The following is an 18685-nucleotide window of genomic DNA, read 5'->3' on the forward strand; positions in this document are numbered from 1 at the left end:
GCCGGACGCTGCGGCTGGTGAGCCTCGTCGTCCGAGTCGGACCAGTCGGTGTCGTCATCTTCATCGCTGCTCGAACTGGCGGCTGTGTTGTCATCGTCGCTCCCCGTATCGGGCCGGGGCCGAATCTCCCCAATGCGGCTGTTGGAGATGTAGTAGGCCCCAACGGGGCGATCCTCGGGTGCGGGCTGCTCGGGGGGATCGAAGGAAAGATAGCCCACGCTCTCCACCACCGCTTCTCCATCCTCCATCGTCTTCATATCTTCGTAGAGCATGACATCTTCCCGGCGTACTGCCATACCACCCTACACCACGCACTGAACCGGCCTTGCCTTCAAGGAAGGATAGGAGGCGCGTACAGGCAGGCCACTTGGTCCCACCCAGGCAGTGCGAACTTGAGTTTGTTGTAGTTCTTCTTTTTGTGAGCGACCTTGGTCTTTTCTTTCCAGAGCGTCGGGGGGGGGTAGTGCGGGAAGGGATATTCTAACTAAATACCAAATTAGTAAATTAGTACAGAAAACGACACACAGCGTGAACGGCTTGATGGTCGGAGGCCTCTGGAGGATTGAATGAAATTCGGCCCGGAGGCCTCTGGAGTTAACTTGGAAGAAATTTCCCTGATTACGGACTGGCAAATCTTGGTTCTGGCCCTCAAAAAATATTTTTGGCCCTCAAATCATTATTTGGATTTATTTGGCATTTTTCCTGCTGACGTGGCAACTGCGCTGCCCTAGAACCGTGGCGTTCACGCTGTGACAGTTGGCCACCAAGCGCTTTCCGTTCTTGTTTTCCCTCTCTTTTTGACTGACGCTTTTCGCTCTTTTTTATTTGTTTTTTTCGCCGCGGGCACATTGTTGTCATCGCCGTCGTCGTTGTTGGTTTTGGTTGTCATCAGCGACTTGAGCGCGGCCAGGAACGCCTTCGCCAGCGAGGACTTGCACATTAAGTTGTTGCCTCAGGAGTGGCCAGCATCCATGCTAGCAAACATGTCATGTGGGACATTGTTGTCTGGTCCTCACAATGGGGCATGAGACACATGACACACACCACACACCACGACGATGACAGAGACACACCTGTTGCCCGATCCATCAGCGATGGAGAGGCACTACCCGGCCCTCAAAGTCCCATGCACCCAACGGGTTCGGCATCCATGGTGCCGACCAACGCTCGGTCAGTGTCCATGGACATTGTGGTGCGTGCGTGTGTGTGGCGTGGTATGTGCGGTGTGTGCGGTGTGTGTTGCGTGTTGCGTCGTGTGCGGGGCCTCCTCAACGACGACTACCCACCAAGATGCGAAACCGGCATAACTCGACCGCGCTTGCTGCCTCGCCACCGAGCGGGAGATGCTTCATCTGCCTGCTTCTCCATGCCGACATGGAGGAGCTCGACTTCTCGCACCCCAACTGCCGTGAGCTCGTCAACGACGCCTTCCTGCGCCACTGTTCTTCCCGCACGCGCCCATCATCAAAGGTGCCTCACCGCACACGCGCGCTCGTGATCGGTCTTCGTTCTTTGTTCTTGCTAACCAGGCCACTGTCTGTGTGTGTCGCGTGTGTCGCGTGTGTCGTGTGTGTCGTGTGTGTCGTCTTTTGTGTGTGTCGTGTGCTCTGTGCCGTGCCGACACACCACAGAGGTGGACAGCTGGGACTAGATCACGTCGGCCGTTCTCTACCGATCGCCCCAGGGTTGCTCATCTCTTGCGCCTTTCTCTCGCCACCTGCTGGAACATCTCTTCGCAGCTCATCAAAGGTGCTCTTCTCTTCTCTTCTCTTCTCTCTTTCCGTGTGCGGCGAGTGTGGCTTGTGTGGTGCCACAAATTGGCGGTTGTGTGTGTGTGTGTGTGCCAAGTGCGTGCGTGTGTATATTGTTCACGTTATACGGATGTGCGCTTACACGTCGGTGGGGGTGGGGTGTAGCCTCAGGGTGGTGGGGTGGTGGTGGTGACCTCAGAGGTGGTTCAGCACAAAGGATACGAGGGCGATCTCCAGGTGCTTGCTCGCATGAGGCGTACGCACGCCATGCCTCTCGCTGGGGAACACCTGCAGCTGGTAGGGCTTGCCCGCTTTGCTGAGCTCGTCTATCAGCTTGGCCGTGTGGCTGTGCACCAACGAATGGGCAACGCGCGTTAGCGAAAGTTCGGTTGCTGCGCAGCATTGCGCGAACCACCAATTAATGGCGTGCGTACCAGAAGTGCACATTTTCGTCGATGAGGCCATGGATAATCAGCAGCCGGTTGTCCCTGCAGCCAAGCAAGATGGATTGCGCGTCAGCACACAACGCGGGAATCGAGGAAGACAGAACGATTCAGATGGGCCTAGCTAGAAGGTAGCGAGGGAGGGGAGGGGTACTCGTCAGGGAATCCCGAGACCATGTTGAGCACCGATCCCTTGGAGTAGCCTTCGGGGTTATGTTGCGGCGTATCCATGTAGCGCTCGGTGTATCCTGCCCAGCCACCGCCACACGCAGGGTCATCAAGAGCACAAAACAGAAGGAACGAAATGCAAGGGGGATGGGGTACGGAAGGAATTTTATAATATAAAACGTACCCGTGTCGTAGGCTTCCCACAGAGTTACAGGCCCGCCAGCAATTGCAACCTGATGAGGGCAAGTTTTGTGCCAATTGAGGCCGTGTGCAGAGGTGGAACCAACGCGCCCGCCCGCTGGGCAAGAGTACAGAGTACGTACCTTGAAAAAGTCGGGGCGTTGAGCAAGGAAGCATAGGCTGAGGTATCCACCATAAGACCAGCCCGTAACTCCAATGCGAGCGGGATCGATGAACTGCTCCGTTTTCATGAGGTGCTGCAGACCCAACACCTGCTCGACACGGCGACGACGACGAAGAAGAGGATTAGAGAGTAAAGGTCATACAGGTCACAGGGCGGGATGTGCGTGCCTGATCGTGAATTTCCACCGTGCCCATGCTGTTACGCAGGCGGCCTTCCCACGCTAGACCTCGCTTCCACGAGCCAGCACCGTCGATTATCACGCACGCCACTCCTTCAGACGCCAACAGCTGATTTGAATGGCGCAATCAGTGATATGTGTACTATCGGCCGTCATGGTACACGTAAACAGCTGCAGCTCTACCTGATAGCGCTTGAACTGAACGGTGAGCGTGTAGCTGTTCACGACCAACTGGACGTGGGGTCCGCCATAGACGTAGAGGAGCGTGGGGCACTTTTGGCCCTCGTGCTGCCCGCGAGGACGCCAGTACACACCGTACGCCTGCTCGCCTGTGAGGCGGTTAGCGTGTGCGAGGTGAAGCAAGGCAAGGACATTTAAATATATAAATAGAGAGAGAGAGAGAGAGAGCATAGTACCGAAGTGGTTGGTAAAGGAGAACAGCTCCGGAGGAGGAGCGGGGAAGATGGGGGCCTTGGTTGACTTGGGCACAGACAGGGACAGCAGCAGCTCCACCGAGGGTCCTCCCGACAGGTCTGGCGTCATTGCGATCGAGAGAGCTTTACGGTGAGTTTTCCCTCGGAGTAGGCAGTGCAATAGAATACTACGGCGGCGTACCGGCAGAAGCGGCATCATTCCAGGCGATGCGGTGAACCTTGGCTTCGTGCGGCGTCGAAAGGTTGGAGAAGGTGCTGACAAACTTGTCGCACGCTGGGCTGACGGCAACAGCCCCGTGATGGAAGCCTCCCGTGGTGAGCCTGTGAGGAAATGGAGAGGGGGATTTGTTGAATCGGACCTCCCATCAATCCGCCGCACATTGCAGGCAAGCTACCTGTGGATGTGCTCAGCCTTGGCTTGCTCGGCATACGAGGCAACGTACAGGTGCGTCTCCAAGGAGCTGTTCTTATTGGCCTGTGTCAAAGTAAGTAAGAGCCAATCGAAGGATAAGAAGTGAGATGCAAGTCTTCATTGGAGGGGGAGCAGTGACGTACGGTAAAATACACCAGGTGACGCTTTTCATCAACCTACCGACATGCACCTTCTGGTCAGCTCTGCCACAGGAGTGCAGGATTGGGTGTCGGGGAGGGGTGCCGTACAACAAGTTGCTGATCCTCCACCTGGAATTTCCCTGCGGTAATGGCTCGCGGCTGGAAAACCACGCGTCAGCTAGACGTGTGAATGGTCGCGAGAACAAAAGAGAGAGGTTACCTGCTGGCCTGGGCTGACCAAGTACAGCTGCCGATAGCCAGTGTGAACTTCGCTAGCCCAAATGAACCGGCCTGAGCCGTCTTCCAAGAAGTAGAGCACGTTCGTTACGTTGATCCAGATATCGCTGTTGTCTTCCAGAAGCACCGAGACTTCGCTTGCCACACTCCCAGCTGAAAGAAAGGCGGGTGTCAGCACCACAAGTGCACAAAGGACCCTCATAGGAAAGTAAACGAACCATCAGTATCGGCGGCGAACTGAGACAGTTCAAGTGAAATGAGCTGCAACTTTTGTTGCTTACGATCCAGCAGCTGCAACCAGGGCCTGGAGCCGTCGCGGTATTTCTACTCATCAGTGCCTTCAACTCAACATTGCCAAGATAGTATTCTTACCTTGGAGACGGTACGGGAGCCGTCCAGCCGCAGCGGACGATATATTCGACCCAGGGGAATCGCTCCTGTATGCTCGGTTGCAAGTACTTGACCACGGGCGAGCTGTCCCACTGCAAGCAGTTACCATGTATGTCGCGCGACGCGAGTCTTACAGTCAGAGAAGGGACAAGAGAGCGCGTTCGGGCACGTACGCTGGAGGTGTCGAATTCGACCAGACAGACGCGAGAGATGGCATTCTTGGCGCCTAATGGGAACGGCTTCAGCGTCCACTCAGACGGAAGAGTGGGATGTCCAAGGTCGTACGTACCGGCCAGGGGGTAGCGGAAGGAGTCAGTCTTGCCGTGGATATCGCTCGCATCGGGGATGTGGAACACCTCCACATCAGACTCGTCCACCTATCAACGCCGCACACGGCGGGGCAAGTGAGCGGTCCTGCAAGACTCCAGAAACACGACGAACAGGCACACGAAAAACTGAAACTCACCTGCAGGTACAAGATGCGGCACAGCGAGGGGTTGCTGCTGTCCGCACTCGGCTGCCACCAGTAGCCCGTGTAGCGATCGAACTCCTCCTGCATAACGAACTCAGCGACCCCCGAAGAAGCGGTGTCGTCGCTCGAGGCTGCGATGGCCACATATCAGCGGCCTGTGAAGTCAACTGATCTCTCTCTCTATCTATCTCTAGACCGTCGGTAGGAAATTAGGCGTACTCGTGCGAGAATAGGTGAGGCGCTTTTCCTTGTGAGTGCCTCGGTTGACAAGCCACATGTCGCCATCCCTGTTGTGGAATGAATAATTACGGGTTTGCCGAGTAGCATCATGCACGTGCTTCTTGAGAAACGGTGTGTCGTGTGTGTCGTGTGTGTCGTGGTGTCGTGTGTGTGTGTGTGTGTGTGTGTGTGTATTGAGAGAGAGAGAGAGAGAGAAAGAGAGTTACCTGACAAAAGACACGATGTTGGGATCATAGGGGCAAAACTTGGCGTCCATGCGAGCGCCACTCACCTCACTCCGGATCTCGGCGAGCTCGCACTTGTTTTCCTCCTGCGCAGTGTCGTAGTGTAGGGGACATGTTGAGCGCACCAGCTCTGAAGAGAATCGGGATGGATGGGATGTGGCGCACAGGCGTATGCTGGGATACATCAACCGTGTACAGCTTGCCCGCGGCAGGAATCAGCAACTGGCAACTCCTGCTCCCACAGCGGCCGGGCGGCGGATGCAACAAAGAGGTCAATCATTGGAACGACATCACGAGCACCAACCGAGCAAACGCCGGCCGCAAAGAACGAAACCAGAAGAAGACTCAACGTACTCCTTGTGCAGGTCGAACGACGTGATGCCCGAGTCAAAAGAACGCATGCGCTCACGCAGCAGCTGCACCAAAGTGAATGAAATAGTAGAGGGCATCAGCACCAGAGTGGCTTGTGTGTTAGTGAAGGAGGGGGGGGGCACCTCTTCTTCTTTGGACAATTTCTCCTGCCCCGACGAGGTGGCGGGTGCCTGCAGGAGAGGCTGCCACTGGCCTTCTTCTTTGTGCAAACCCTCGACGGGCACGGCAGAAGATGGGGAGGGGAGGGTGGTGAAGTAGAGCGACGACGACTTGTCCCCCTCGCGACGGCCGATGAAGTAGAGCAGGGGCTGGTGCGGATGGAAAGCATACGAGGAGGGCAGACCAGGCAGACTGCGTGTGTCCAGAGCGCTCTCCACGAGCTCCCTCGTCCTCTGCCTGGCCGTAGCCCTGGTGCCTTGAGCAGATGTCATCGATCCCTCCATCCGTAGTTTTTCTGTGTGGCGGTGTCGTGCCGGGAAAAAAGGCGGCTCCACGAAATAGAGGCCACTACACAACGCCAGCCGTTGGAGCAACAACAACAAGAAGGAAGGAAGGAAGGAGAGAAGAGAAGAGAAGGAAGAGATGGAGAACCCGCGAGGTTCGGTAAGCGAGCCACCAGAGGGCTGGGCTTGGGGGGCGAGTGAGGGCGGAACCCAACACTACGACGTGGACACCCGCCTCGCGGGCGACGACGTCAAGGAAGACATTCGCCTCCACCCCGCCGCTGCGCTCCTCTACTCCTTCCCCGAGGGCGACGTGCGCGTGGGCCACAAGAAGCGCAAAACCCACACCCTCGGACCCTCCCTCCCCGTACCCCGCCCCCCTCAAGCCTTCCTTCCTTCCTTGAATCATATCGCTGCTGCCCATTCAGGCGATTTGCGCTGATTTTTTATTTATTGTTGTTATTTAGTGTTGTTAATTGATTCAATTTTAAAATGAGCTCAATTGGGGTGAGAAATCTTGGAGCTGATCTTTGCTCCTCTCTCTCTCTCTCTCATTTCCTTTGGGCCATGAAGGCGGAGGCGCTTGGTCTGTTGAAGTCGGACTCCTACCTGCGGGACTGCATAGGCCTTTTCACTCAGGACTGGACCACCGTGAAGCGTCGGTACCGCGAGCGCAACAGGCGCGACGAGCGCGTGCGAAGCCGTCGCCTTCTCTCGCCTGAGGCCGAGGCCGGCCTTCCACCGCAGACCTTCGAGTCGTTCGACTCACCCTCCTCCCGCATACCCTCTGGTACGTCACAGCTTTATCCCACCCTTTTATCCTCATTTCCCTCTCACCTCTTGTGTTGCGCGTGTGCGTGTGCGGTGGTGCGTGTCGGCAGGCCCTGCAGCCAACACGGAGGAGCTAGACGTGGGCAAGAAGGGGAAGAAGAAGAAAGGGAAAAAAGAGAAGAAGAAGAAGGGAAATCGGAGCTGCGGCGCGGCTGAGGAGGCCACCGAGAGCAGCGAGGAGGTCGCGCTGCGCCAGTACTTCGCCAAGACCGCTGATCTGTCGCTCCACGTACGGCCCTCTCCTCGCCCTACTCTCCGGAGACGCTTTGTTGCGTCGATCCGGTTGGCTCCTTAACCTCCTCATCCGCCCTCTCTGTGATGGACGCGGCAGTCCCAGAAGGTGGACTTGTTCGCCCTGTTCAACAAAACCGAGGAATCCTCCTCTTCGCCCACACCAGAAAAGCCCCGCAACTACTTTGCTCGCGATACCTACACGTACGTGTGCGCCCCTCTTGCCCCCATTTCTCTCTCTCTCTCTCTCTTCTGCCTCGCCCCGCCACTTGTGGCGTGGAGTATACTCCGGCTCAATCTCACCGCGCCATCGCCGCGTGGCTGCTGCAGGGGCGTACAACTGCTGGTCACGCCACGCAAGATCAGTTTCGCCCTGGGCAATTTTGAGCCCTTCTACGGAGTGCTCGCCCTCTACGACATGGCCAAGAAGGTCAAGATCTCGGAGAACTTCTACTTTGATGTGAACGACGACGACGTATCACCTCCTTCTCCTCCCTCCTGAGATCACTGCCAGACAGCCGTTCATGGCTGACGCATTTGGTCCTTTTGGGGGTCAGGTGTCCAAGCTGACGCTCAGTGGGAGCAGCCAAGCCGAGCGGGCGAGCAAGAAGGCGCTCTTCCGTGTGGCCAAGCCCAGCGCCGACGTCTACCTCGTCCTCCGCATCGAAAAGGTCCTCCAGGGTGATCCCGAGGACTCCCTCGACCTCTACGGCAAATGCGACTCGGTACCTTTTATGTAGTCCTCAATGCCTCAGTGCCTCCCCACCCCTGCCCAGCGCGTTTGTCTTCGCGCGCCACACGAAACAATACGACACACAAACCGCGCCCATCGTGACGCGTACTCGCTGAACTGTTTCCCCATCCACGGTACAGATCAAGGAGAAGGACAGGGAGCGCCTGGAAGCACATACCAAGGAATGCTGCAAGCGCTTTGGCGAATACCGTCAGGTGACCACCTACTCCCACTCCTCTCTCTCTCTCTCTCTCTTTGCAGAGCTCAGTTCTCTTTGCCCGAACTGACATGGCGCGCGCGCGGATGGGCCACACAGGGCATGGGGTGGTCGGTGCTGCCGCTGTTCGGTCAAGACGGCCAGCTGGCGGTGCCCGAGACGGCCACCTTTCAGCCCGTGTACCGATACCGCCCCGAGGCCAGCGACGCACAATTTTTCGCATCCTGGGGCGACCAATCCAAGGCGGGCTCCAAGCGGCTCAAGACGCTGCCGGGCAACTGCGTGGTGGAGATCACCGAGGTGGCCGAGGGAGCCAAGCCCCCCGGACGCCTCACGCCCTCCCTCATCCCGCTCAAGCCCGCCTGCCCCGCAGACGACAAGCAGACCGTCCTGGTACGTGTCCCCCCCCAATAGATCTATCTATCTATCTCCTTGCGGTCCGAGTGGTGACTCACACCAACGCATGCGTTGTTGGCTTGATATCTGCGTGTAATGTGTGTGTGTGTGTGTGTGTGTGTGTGTGTGTGTGTGTGTGTGTGTTGTGTGTGTGTGTGTGTGTGTGGTTTCTCTACGGCAGGAGATCGAGGAGTTCGGTGGCCTGCGCGGGGATGGAGTTGCCACGGACTATGTAAATAACCTCTATATATACCCCGAACTCGTGAACGGCGCCGCCTCCGGCCGCAACCTCGCCATCCGTGTACAGCTCCTTAACTCCGACCGCGACCCGGATGCTCCCTCGGTACCGACTCGCTTCCGTCCAGATGTCCCCGCCCTGACGCTCCTCGCGTCCATCTTCCCCTCCTTCCCCTCCCCCCCTCTCTAATTTCGCACGTGTGTACATATATGCAGCCCCTGCCGTGCATCTGCACTCGCTCGGGCGAGCTGGCGTCGGATGCGGTCACCCTGGTGTCCTACCACGCCAAGAACCCGTCCTACTACGACGAGTTCAAGATCTGCCTCCCGCCCACCATCACGCCCGCCCACCACCTCCTCTTCACCCTCTACCACATCCCCGTCCAGATCGCCAAGAACAAGGACGTCGCCCCCGAGGTACTACCCACCAACCAACCAACCAACCAACACACCATTGCTGCCGCCGCTGCTGCTACCCACCTCGTCGCGTGTGCGATCTCAATCCTCGTACGAAACGTGGGTGCAGCGTAAGGTCATCGGGTACGCGTGGCTGCCGCTGTTCGTCGACGGCCGCATGGCCGGGGAAGACCACCAGGTGCCGCTGGCCGCCAACATCGCCCCCGCCTACCTGTCCCCCGAAGGCAGCTCGCACGTACTACGCCACCTCTCCTTTCTTTGCCCGTAGGGGTGGATCGATCACTCACCTGAACCCCCCCCTCCGGTGGTGGTGGCTGGTGGCCGATCAGATCCGGTGGCTGGACGGAGGCAAGGCGTCGCTGCGATTGAAGCTCCAGCTGGTGTCCTCCCTCTACACTCAGGACCACGCCCTCGGCGAGTTTTTTGCCTACAGCGTGCCCCCCGCGTCCCCCGACGGTAAGCCCCCGCTTTTCTTGAAAACATGCATCGCGTCTTCGGTGCCGCTCCTTTACTACCGGTGGCGCGCGTGCTGACATCTTCCCTCCTCTTCCTCCTGCTCCTGCCCTGCTCCTGCTCTGCTCCTGCTCTGCTACTGCTGCTACCGTGGCATCAGCGCTGGTGCACACCCTCAATGCGCTCACGGCCGTACCGCCCCGCAAGCTGGCGTGGTTCCTGCCGCTGATGCTCAACCTCCTCTTCCGCCTGGCGTGCGTCGGAACGCTCACCACGCAGCGACACGCCTTCGCCACCATCTTGACGATCCTCAACATGTACGTACGAGTACGCGTTGCATACGCCGTAGCCGCTTGCTCACGCGCACACGCACGCATGCTGAACGCGTATGGTGGATGGATGGCGCGCGGTCGGTCGGTCGGGCGTGCGTGAGCAGCATCAGCACGGAAATGGACATCGGGGCGGTGCTGGACAGCTACGCCAGCTACGTGGTGTGTCCCGCCGAGATCGAACGCAACAGCAAGGTCTACCTCCACCACCAGGTACCCCCCTCCCCTTTTTTCGTCGTACAGCCGGCTTCCTTCGAGTCTCTTTTTCCCACGACGTCGTGCCTCGCTTTGATGGTTGGTTCGTGCGTTCCTCCTTGTTTGCCTCGCGCTTGGCACGCGCAGATCGCGAAGCACTGGGCCTTCTTCTTTGCGAGGGCCAGCAACGCCGATGCGCCCAAGGAGGAGCTCTACAAGTTCGCCGGCTTCCTCTTCAAACTCATCTACCGGTACGGCACAGCGCGATCTTGGGGCGGAAGCTCTTGTGTGTGTGTCGTGTGTCGTGTGTGGTGTGTGGTGTGTGTGTCGTGTGTCGTGTGTGTCAGAGAGAGGAGGAGGGAGAGGTTTTTAATCTGTTGTCTGACGACGTGCGTGCCCTACAATGTATGCATGCATGCATGCAGATCCATGGTGCTCAAGCTGCACAGCACGGGCGAGCTCAAGGACGAGGAGAGCACCAGCCGCAGAGGCCGGTTCGACCCGCAGTTCGAGGCGGAGCTGCGGAGCCTGATCACCGGCCACACGCGCGTGCTGCAGGCCGGGCTGCGCGTGGGCCTCACCAACGCCAAGCTGCTAAGCCAGGTGCTGGCCCTGGCCCTCCACGACCTCATGTCGGTGATGGACCGCGGGGTGGTCCTCCACCTGGCCGACCTCATCGCCGCCAACATGGTGCCCCCCTCCGGCGAGTCGGTCTTCCACGGCCTCCGCCTCACTTTCCTTGACATCCTCGCCGAGGTGCTGCCCACACCCCCCACCCCCACCCACTACCCCCCACCCAACATACACAGTCTTGCGTGCGTGCGTGCGTGCGTGTGCGCGTGCGTGCGTGCGTGCGTGCGTGCGTGCGTGCGTGCGTGCGTGCGTGCGTGCGTGCGTGTGCTGGTCGGAGGAGGGCGCTCACACGCGGGTGTGGTGGTGGGTCTGTGTAATAGTACGAGCACTTGTTGCCGCTGTCCCTGCCGCTGCCTCCCGAGGTGCGGTCCATCGTGAGCCTCCCGACCGACTGGCGGGAGCAGCACCTCCCCATGGCCCTCCTCCTCGACTACTCGTCCCAGTACCTCCTCCACGACGAGATCCAGGTGCGCCGCCGCCGCCGCAACCCCCTACGCACCACACGCACACTGATCACGAGCACTGCTGAGCCGAGACACACCGGGTGGACGGAGAGGGCTGACCAGTGCTGCCGTTGTTGGTTGGTTGGTTGTTGTTGGCGCAAACGGGGCGTGTGGTGCTGTGCGCGCGGTGGGCAGATCCGGTCGCGGGCAACGCGGCTGCTGCACGGGATCGTGCTGCGGCAGCTGGCCGACGAGCGGTACGCGTGCCCCGAGTACGTGCCCCGCCTCGCCGGCCTCTTCCTCCCGTTCCTCCCGTTCCTCCTGCCGCACGCCAAGGTACGCGCGCGTTCCCCCCCCATTAATCTCTCTATATATAGATATATGTAAATATGAGTACACGCCATTTTTCCTATCGGCCATGGAGCAGCACCGGTGGTGGCGCGCGTGCTGACGCTCGTCGGCGCATCGGGGGGGGGGCAGGCATTGCGGGAGCGCTACCTGCACGAGCGGCGGGAGATCCTGCTGGTGTGGCTGTGGCTGCTCGACTCCATTCCGCACGTCCACCTCCGTTCCTGGTGGCAGAAGGAAACCCGCTCCCGCCTCCTCTTCTTCTTTGACGCTCTGCTCCTCGCCCTCGACACCTTCAACGCACGTCTACCCCCCCCCTCTCACCTCTTACCCCGCTCTCCTCGCATTCTCTCTCCTTCCATATGGGCGCCTTCTATAACCTTGGCAACCATGGTATTCCTGGCGGGCGGGTGTGTGGCGTGTGTTGTGTGTGCGTCGTGTGCGCGTGCGTGTGTGCGTGTGCGTGTGCGTGTGTTGTGTCGCTACAACAGTACGTGGGCAAGGAGACCATCGAGGAGAAGATCGCCGAAGGGAAGATCGCGGCCGCCTCCACCAACGCCACAAAAGCGCTCGTACCTTCCCCTTTCCCCGCCACAATCCAGTTTGTGGGGCGGGGGCTTTGGGTGACGCTGGATGGCTGACGCACGCGCGTGTGGTGTGTTCGGTGGCATCAGCTGGAGAGCTTCTACACGGAGGTGGGGTCGACGTCGCGGGTGGGCGCGGCGGGCAGGCGCACTTACACGTCCCTGCGCGAGAAGCGGGTGGCGGCGCGTGCGCAGGGGCAGGCGGCCAAGGAGGGCGACCAGCGGCACTTCCGCGCCACCCTCGAGAAGCGCCACACCACGCAGGTCTCCTCGGAGCCCAAATACCTCTTCTCGCCCCTCATCGTACGATCTCACCCTCCTCCCCTCCTCCTCCCCAATAGTGTATTTATTCTTCATCTCTCCAGTTATCCTCGCCAGTTCCTCCCCTCTGCTCGCACACGCGCCCCATTTCCGTCCGTTGACACTTTTCCAAACGCCGCGCACCTCCCCCGCCTCCCGCCCGCCCGCCCGCAGGAGAAGAACCTGAGCGTGCAGGTGCAGCGGGTGGTGGTGGCCACCATCGGCGAGTTCATGAGCTGCTTCAAGACCGAGCTCTTCGGACCCGCCGGATCCGGCCTCATGGCCAAGCTCTTCGAAGTACGCTCACCCCCCACCCACCCCCATCCAAACGCCCAAACGCCCGCTTCCCCTCGTCAGTGCCCTGACCAACATTTGTGTCGCGGTGTGTGAACGCCGCGTCGTCGTCCGGCGCAGGTGCTCAAGTGCCTGCTGCAGCGCAACCAGGCAGTGGACCAGGTCGGCTGTGTCTACGGTACCGAGCCCTCCCTCCCGACGTTGGGTGGTGGTGGTGGTGGTGGTGGTGGTGGTGGTGGTGGTGGTGGTGGTGGTGGTGGTGGTGGTGGTGGTGGTGTGTTGTGACGGGTGTGTGTGTGTGTGGTGTACGGCGTTGGTCGGTCGGCAGGCTTGCTGCAGGTGTGGGCGGTGAACCACGCCAAGGACCTGTTCTACCGCAACACCAACTACGTGGCCGAGATCTGCCCGCTGCTCATCATGCATTGTCACTCCCCGCACACGCCCTCCGCCGCCACGCCGCCGCCTTCCTCGCCCTCCTCATGAAGCAGAACTACGACGAGGTCCGCAAGAACTTCACCCGCGTCAAGGTACCCACCACCCCGCTTGTCTGGGCTAGCTTACTTTCTCTCTCTCTCTCTCTCTCTCTTTCTTTCTTTCTTTGCTCACACGCGTGCCGTGTCATGTCGTGTCGTGTCGTGCATTCTCACTGGCACGCGTGCACACACAGGTGCAAGTGACGATCGCGCTGTCGGCGTTGGTGGGGCGAGGCATCCGGGACGATCAGTACCTGATGGACGCGCTGCAGTTCATGACCAAGGCCGCCCGCCACCTCGAGGCGCAGGACCACGCCGAGGTGCCGCGCCCCTTCGCCGCGCAGGTGGAGGACCTGGCGGGCCGGCTGCACACCATCCTGCGGGACTCGGTCAAGATCAACCAGCACGCCAACGACCCTGAGATGATGGCCGACCTCTACTTCCGCATCTCCAAGTCCTACGCCAACACCCCCGACCTACGCATCACCTGGCTCATCAACCTCGCCAACTTCCACGCCCTCCGCGTACACCCGCCCCCCCCCCCAGACGCCGCACACGCACACGCACACAACACACGTAATCGTTGCCATTCGTTTCCTGTTGTTTGCAACATGTTTGGTGGTTCGTGGCACGACTGACGTTGCATCTCCCTCCCCCATCACCATTTGTGGAGCAGTTGAACTGGGCCGAGGCGGGTCAGTGCGCGCTGCACATGGGCGCCCTCATCTCCGAGTACCTCGCCCTCAAGCGAGGCGCACCCGACGCGACGCAGGTGGCCCTCCCCAAGAACTGCCACGCCTTCCTCGGTACTACGCGCCCTCCGCTCTGCGCCCTCCGCTCCTCCTCGCACTCTTCCCACACAACACGACACACACGATACACACGACACACGACAAAACAACACACAACACAGGGGAGTAGCTAACCAGGCGTGGTGTGGTGTGTTGATGTGGTGGCAGGGATCTCGCCCAATGTGGTCGAGGAAGCTCTCACGGAGATCTCCATGGTGGGGGGCGGAGAGGAGGGGATGTGCGAGTCGCAGCTCTTCAGCGACCGGGGCCTCGTCAGCGTGCTCCTCGACGCCGTCGACTACTTCAAGAAGGGCGCCCTCTACGAAATCGCCGTCGAGGCACGCACGCTACCCCCTGTGCACCCACCGCACGCACGCTCGCTCACCGGTCGTTGTTGTTAGCGCAGGTGTACAAGATCATCCTGCCCGCCCACGAGGCTGCGCGCGACTACCGCGCCCTTTCGCGCGCCCACGCCGATCTCCAGGCCATCTACCAGGACATCGCCAGCGCCGTACCACCCGCCCCGCACCCACCCCCACCCCCCTCCCGGCAATGGCATTGTTCTGGTGTGCCTCGCTCTTCGAGTTTTTGACTGATGAGCCTACTTTGCAATGTGTGTGCCGCAGAACGAGCTGCAGAGCCGCATGCTGGGGAGCTTCTACCGCGTCGGATTCTTCGGCGCGGGCTTCGACGAGCTCGACGGACAGGAGTTCATCTACAAGGAACCCAAAATCACCCGCCTCGGTGAGATCACCGAGAGACTTCTCGTATGGCACCGGCGCGCACACACCACACACACACACACACACACACACACAACGCAACACACGACACACCACCACACACACACCACATACCCCACACACACACACCACACAGTCGCCATCCACCAATTACTAATTGGGCGATGATGGCGCAGGAGCAATTCGGGGAGCGGCTGGGTAGCGAGCGGGTGCGGTTGTGGACATCTCAGGGCGAGGTGGAGCGGGAGAAGCTGGATCCGGCCCTCTGCTACATCCAGATCACCTCCGTCGACGCCTACTTCACCCCCGAGGAGGCCCAGAGTCGCGTCACATACTTTGAGCGCTACAACAACCTCCGTACGACCACGCCCCACCACGCCCTCTCTCTCTCTCTCTCTCTTTTCCCTCACTTTCGTGCACACGCGCGTGCGAGTGCGTGTGTCGCGTGTGTCGTGTAGAGCGATTCATATTCGAGACGCCGTTTACGGTGGGCGGCGGTGGCCAAGCGGGCCATGTGCGGGACCAGTGGAAGCGCAAGACCATCCTCACCGCGGAGAACCACTTCCCCTACGTCAAGAAGCGCATTCCCGTGCGCCACAAGCAGGAGGTGCGCTGCCCCTACCCCTCTGGCCCCCTTCCCAACGCCCCCGCCCCCCATTTTCCCTCGTTCCAGCACAGAGGTATGTTCCCTCCCAAACTCACGTGTGTGTCGTGTGTCGTGTGTCGTGTGTCGTGTGTGTGTGTGTCTTGTGTGTGTGGCGGCCATGAACGTGTGCATCTCGGGATGGATGAGCAGACATGCTTGAGTCCGATCGCCAACGCCGTGGAGACGATCGAGGGGCGGGCGGCCGCCATCACTGCGGAGCTGCAGGCCGAGCCGAGCCCCAACCCCAACTCCCTCCAGGGGCTCCTGCAAGGCGCCCTCCTCCTACGTACCTCCCCCCCAATCTCCTTTTGCTCCTTCTCCCCCTTTCACCACTGGTGGCTTTATGGGTGATGATGTGGTGGGGGTGGTTCACTTCGACCGATGCCAATTACGACCGAATAATTTATCTTGACCCGCCTCCCTCCTCCCTGGTGGCTGCCGTGGCTGATGGCTGGTGGCTGGTGGTGTGGTTGCCTCCTCGGCATGACGGCAGAGGTGCACGCTGGTCCGCGCGAGATCTGCAAGACGTTCCTGGTGGACGACGACGAGGGGGCGTGCGCCTACGCCGATGCCGACAAGCTGAAGCTGCGCGTGGCCTTCAAGGCCCTCGTCGAGGCCTGTGGCCGGGCACTCCAGACCAACAGCGAGGTGCGTGCCCCCCCCCTCTCCCGATCCTCTCGACACGGTTTGGTAGGAAGGAGTGATATGTGCTGACGACCAACGACGATGATGGCCACACGCAGTTGATCGACGCCGAGGGGCTGGCGCTCCACGAGGAGATGCAGCGCGGGTTCCTCGAGCTCACCCACATTTTGGCGCCCGTCCTCCACCCCGCGCCCACGGGGGCCTCCTCCTCCACTTCGTGAGCCCCCAAGGCCTTCTACCCCCCCCCCCAATTCGGCAAGCCAACAACCACTGTTCACTGAAACCCAAGGAACGTTCCCCCAGGGAGCGGTGGGAGGAATCGATGGTGGCCGGTCGTCATTGTTGTCCGATCGGGCGACAATGCGTGGGTTGCAGGGGGGGAGGAGGTAGCACACAGCCAGTGATGTACGAGCCAAGGTAGAGCGCTGGTGGCTGGTGGTGGTGGCTGGTGGCTGGTGCGTCGGTTATTGGGGTGGGAGGGCGGTCTGGAGGGTGATGGCGTGCACGTCGCGAATCTCGTCCTTGAGGAGCGTCTTGACCCACTTGTGCTGCGCCACCAGCGACTTGCCGGCGAAGGCCTGCGCCTCCACGAACAGCTCGATCGTGCCGCCCGCGCAGCCCCCTGACGTCCCCCACACGGGCCACCAGCCACCACCACCCGACGGGTGAGGCCACGCACGCACGCACGCACGCACGCACGCAGAGACTAGAGGTGGGACTGGCGGCCTACCGGAGTGGTCGATCACGCGCAGCTGCGAGGGCTGCAGCTCTTTCGTGAGAAGGTCCCGGATACGCTCCTCCCGCGACCCCGTACCGCTGCTGCTGCTGCTGCTGCTGCTGCTGCTATCGCACCCCCCGCCCCGCCCCGCCATCCGCGGTTCCTCAATGTCCAAGGGGCCACGTTGAACCAGCAGGTACACCCCCGGCGGCGCGGTGCTGCAGATTGAAAGCCAGAGCTGGGGAGGTACCGTACCTCAAGAAGCGCGCCGCAGAAAGCACCCGCGAGGCCGCCGGTGCCGCGACGAAGGCCTTGTTGGTCGTGAGGGCACCGGAGGGAGCAATCCGCAAGACACCTCGTCTCATCATCATCTTGATCACTCTCGTGCTTTTTCCGTCTCTTTTCTCTTTTGGCCTTTTCCTTCCTTCTCCAATTAATTCATTAATTTATCAATACTCCTTGACACACCCCGACACGAACACCACAGAACGCGGCTCCGGCCGAGACATAGGTGTTTGCCTTCGCCACCTTCACCATCACCAGTACCCCACAAAGGCCCACCACCACCACCAGGTCTCGTCTCCCGCCGTTCTTTTCGTTCCTTCTACGAGGAGGAGGAAGAAAGGAACCAAACAACTACAAACAGCCGACCCCCCCCCAAAGGTTCCTTTTCAGTTCCTTTTTCGACCCCCCCCAAATGGGGGGACGCACAATTGCCCTAACGCCCCCCCCCCCATTGCGCCGCCTCCTTCGTGCGTTGGGGTGGGTTGGGGTGGTACGCGTCACGAGTAGAGGTCTTCTACTTCTCCGCCACATCTGCAGGCAGGCATCGCAGGCAATGGACACGGGGGACGCCGCGCACGCCAACACCAGCAGCAGCACCAGCAGCAGCAGCAGCAGCAGCAGCCCGATGAGCACCAGCAGCATGCGGTCGAGTAGCAGCAGCGGCCCTGCGCCCGCCTCGCCTCAGGCGGCGGGCAGCAGGCAGTACCCCGCGATGGCCCTCTCGCGCCACCACCACCACCACCACCAGCAGCAGCAGCAGCAGGTGGGCGACACGGGAGGCATCGGACAGCACCAGCACCAGCAGCAGGTGGCAGGAGCAGGAGGAGGCACGGGCGGGGCGGGCGAGGGCGGGGCCGGGTGGGTGAGCATGGACGAGACGCGGGAGCTGTACCAGCAGCTCGTGGCCAACCTGGCCCACCAGTTCGACTACCTGGAGCACGAGCGGCTCGCCCTCCTCCGCGAACAGCACGTACGCTTCACTGCAACTCACCACCTCGTTACTATCCACGTCACTATCCACCACCACCACCACCACCACCACCACCACCACCACCACCACCACCACCTCTCGGTCCACCCACTTTCGGCTGCACGCGCACATGCATGGCCGATGGCTGGTGGCTGATGATGATGGCGATGGTTGCTATGGGGTGGGGTGGGTGGGTGGGCGGTGAGCAGCTGCTGGAGCAAAAGAGGCACGCCTTCGAGGAGGTCAAGAAGCAGATGAGCAGTGTGCTGCAGCTCCAGGAGAACCGCGTCAAGCTCAACGTGGGCGGCGTCAAGTTCGTGACCTCCCTCGACACCCTCCTCATGCACCCCGATTCCATGCTGGGCTCCATGTTCAGCGGCAAGTACCGCCTCGAAAAGGTATTCACTCCCCCCCGCCATCCGCCACCATCGCCGCCCCATTGCCAAAGTGGTCCTCACCGTCGCCGTCACCACCATCGCCACCATCGCCACCGCCGCCGCCACCG

At 60.6% G+C, this 18685-nt stretch overlaps 5 protein-coding genes across 5 annotated transcripts in view; 2 read left to right on the top strand and 3 right to left on the bottom strand.

Annotated features, from left to right (window-relative positions):
• The window catches only part of ACA1_177950 (uncharacterized protein), a gene marked incomplete at both ends in the record, with an annotated part of 387 nt that extends 139 nt beyond the window's left edge, over positions 1–248 (bottom strand). Inside the window, one exon of the mRNA XM_004338131.1 lies at positions 8–248. Within this exon, the coding sequence (XP_004338179.1) occupies positions 8–248 (241 nt within the window). The remainder of the gene's footprint in view (positions 1–7) is intronic.
• Positions 249–1946: 1698 nt separating this feature from the next.
• Positions 1947–6268, bottom strand: ACA1_178060 (dipeptidylpeptidase 9, putative; the record flags this gene model as incomplete). The annotated part of the gene is made up of 20 exons (XM_004338132.1): positions 1947–2097; positions 2186–2239; positions 2349–2442; positions 2547–2595; positions 2686–2814; positions 2912–2997; positions 3048–3233; positions 3321–3437; positions 3520–3659; positions 3734–3813; positions 4111–4280; positions 4346–4451; positions 4514–4609; positions 4691–4894; positions 4984–5120; positions 5209–5276; positions 5436–5539; positions 5619–5685; positions 5808–5869; positions 5948–6268. 20 exons carry the CDS (start codon positions 6266–6268, stop codon positions 1947–1949), a joined length of 2421 nt encoding a protein of 806 aa, XP_004338180.1.
• Positions 6269–6407: 139 nt separating this feature from the next.
• Positions 6408–16428, top strand: ACA1_178070 (Dedicator of cytokinesis; the record flags this gene model as incomplete). The annotated part of the gene is made up of 34 exons (XM_004338133.1): positions 6408–6635; positions 6842–7058; positions 7150–7328; positions 7503–7534; positions 7661–7805; positions 7888–8055; positions 8204–8278; positions 8380–8673; positions 8858–9019; positions 9130–9330; positions 9440–9565; positions 9660–9786; positions 9944–10100; positions 10220–10325; positions 10455–10558; positions 10733–11063; positions 11261–11407; positions 11627–11719; positions 11864–12124; positions 12223–12303; positions 12406–12618; positions 12790–12912; positions 13030–13087; positions 13249–13436; positions 13577–13906; positions 14059–14188; positions 14342–14529; positions 14580–14684; positions 14800–14940; positions 15093–15273; positions 15375–15523; positions 15713–15848; positions 16056–16210; positions 16306–16428. The coding sequence occupies 34 exons, from the start codon at positions 6408–6410 to the stop codon at positions 16426–16428; spliced, it is 5454 nt and encodes a 1817-aa protein (XP_004338181.1).
• Positions 16429–16671: 243 nt separating this feature from the next.
• Positions 16672–17296, bottom strand: ACA1_178080 (uncharacterized protein; the record flags this gene model as incomplete). The annotated part of the gene is made up of 3 exons (XM_004338134.1): positions 16672–16829; positions 16938–17143; positions 17181–17296. The coding sequence occupies 3 exons, from the start codon at positions 17294–17296 to the stop codon at positions 16672–16674; spliced, it is 480 nt and encodes a 159-aa protein (XP_004338182.1).
• A 467-nt stretch (positions 17297–17763) lies between these two features.
• Positions 17764–18685, top strand: part of ACA1_178090 (uncharacterized protein) — a gene marked incomplete at both ends in the record, with an annotated part of 1061 nt that continues 139 nt past the window's right edge. The window contains 2 exons of the mRNA XM_004338135.1: positions 17764–18180; positions 18390–18578. Coding sequence (XP_004338183.1) covers positions 17764–18180; positions 18390–18578 — 606 coding nt within the window. The remainder of the gene's footprint in view (positions 18181–18389; positions 18579–18685) is intronic.

This window comes from Acanthamoeba castellanii (genome assembly GCF_000313135.1).
Source record: "Acanthamoeba castellanii str. Neff unplaced genomic scaffold scf7180000084743, whole genome shotgun sequence".
In the NCBI taxonomy this organism is placed as follows: domain Eukaryota; phylum Discosea; order Longamoebia; family Acanthamoebidae; genus Acanthamoeba; species Acanthamoeba castellanii.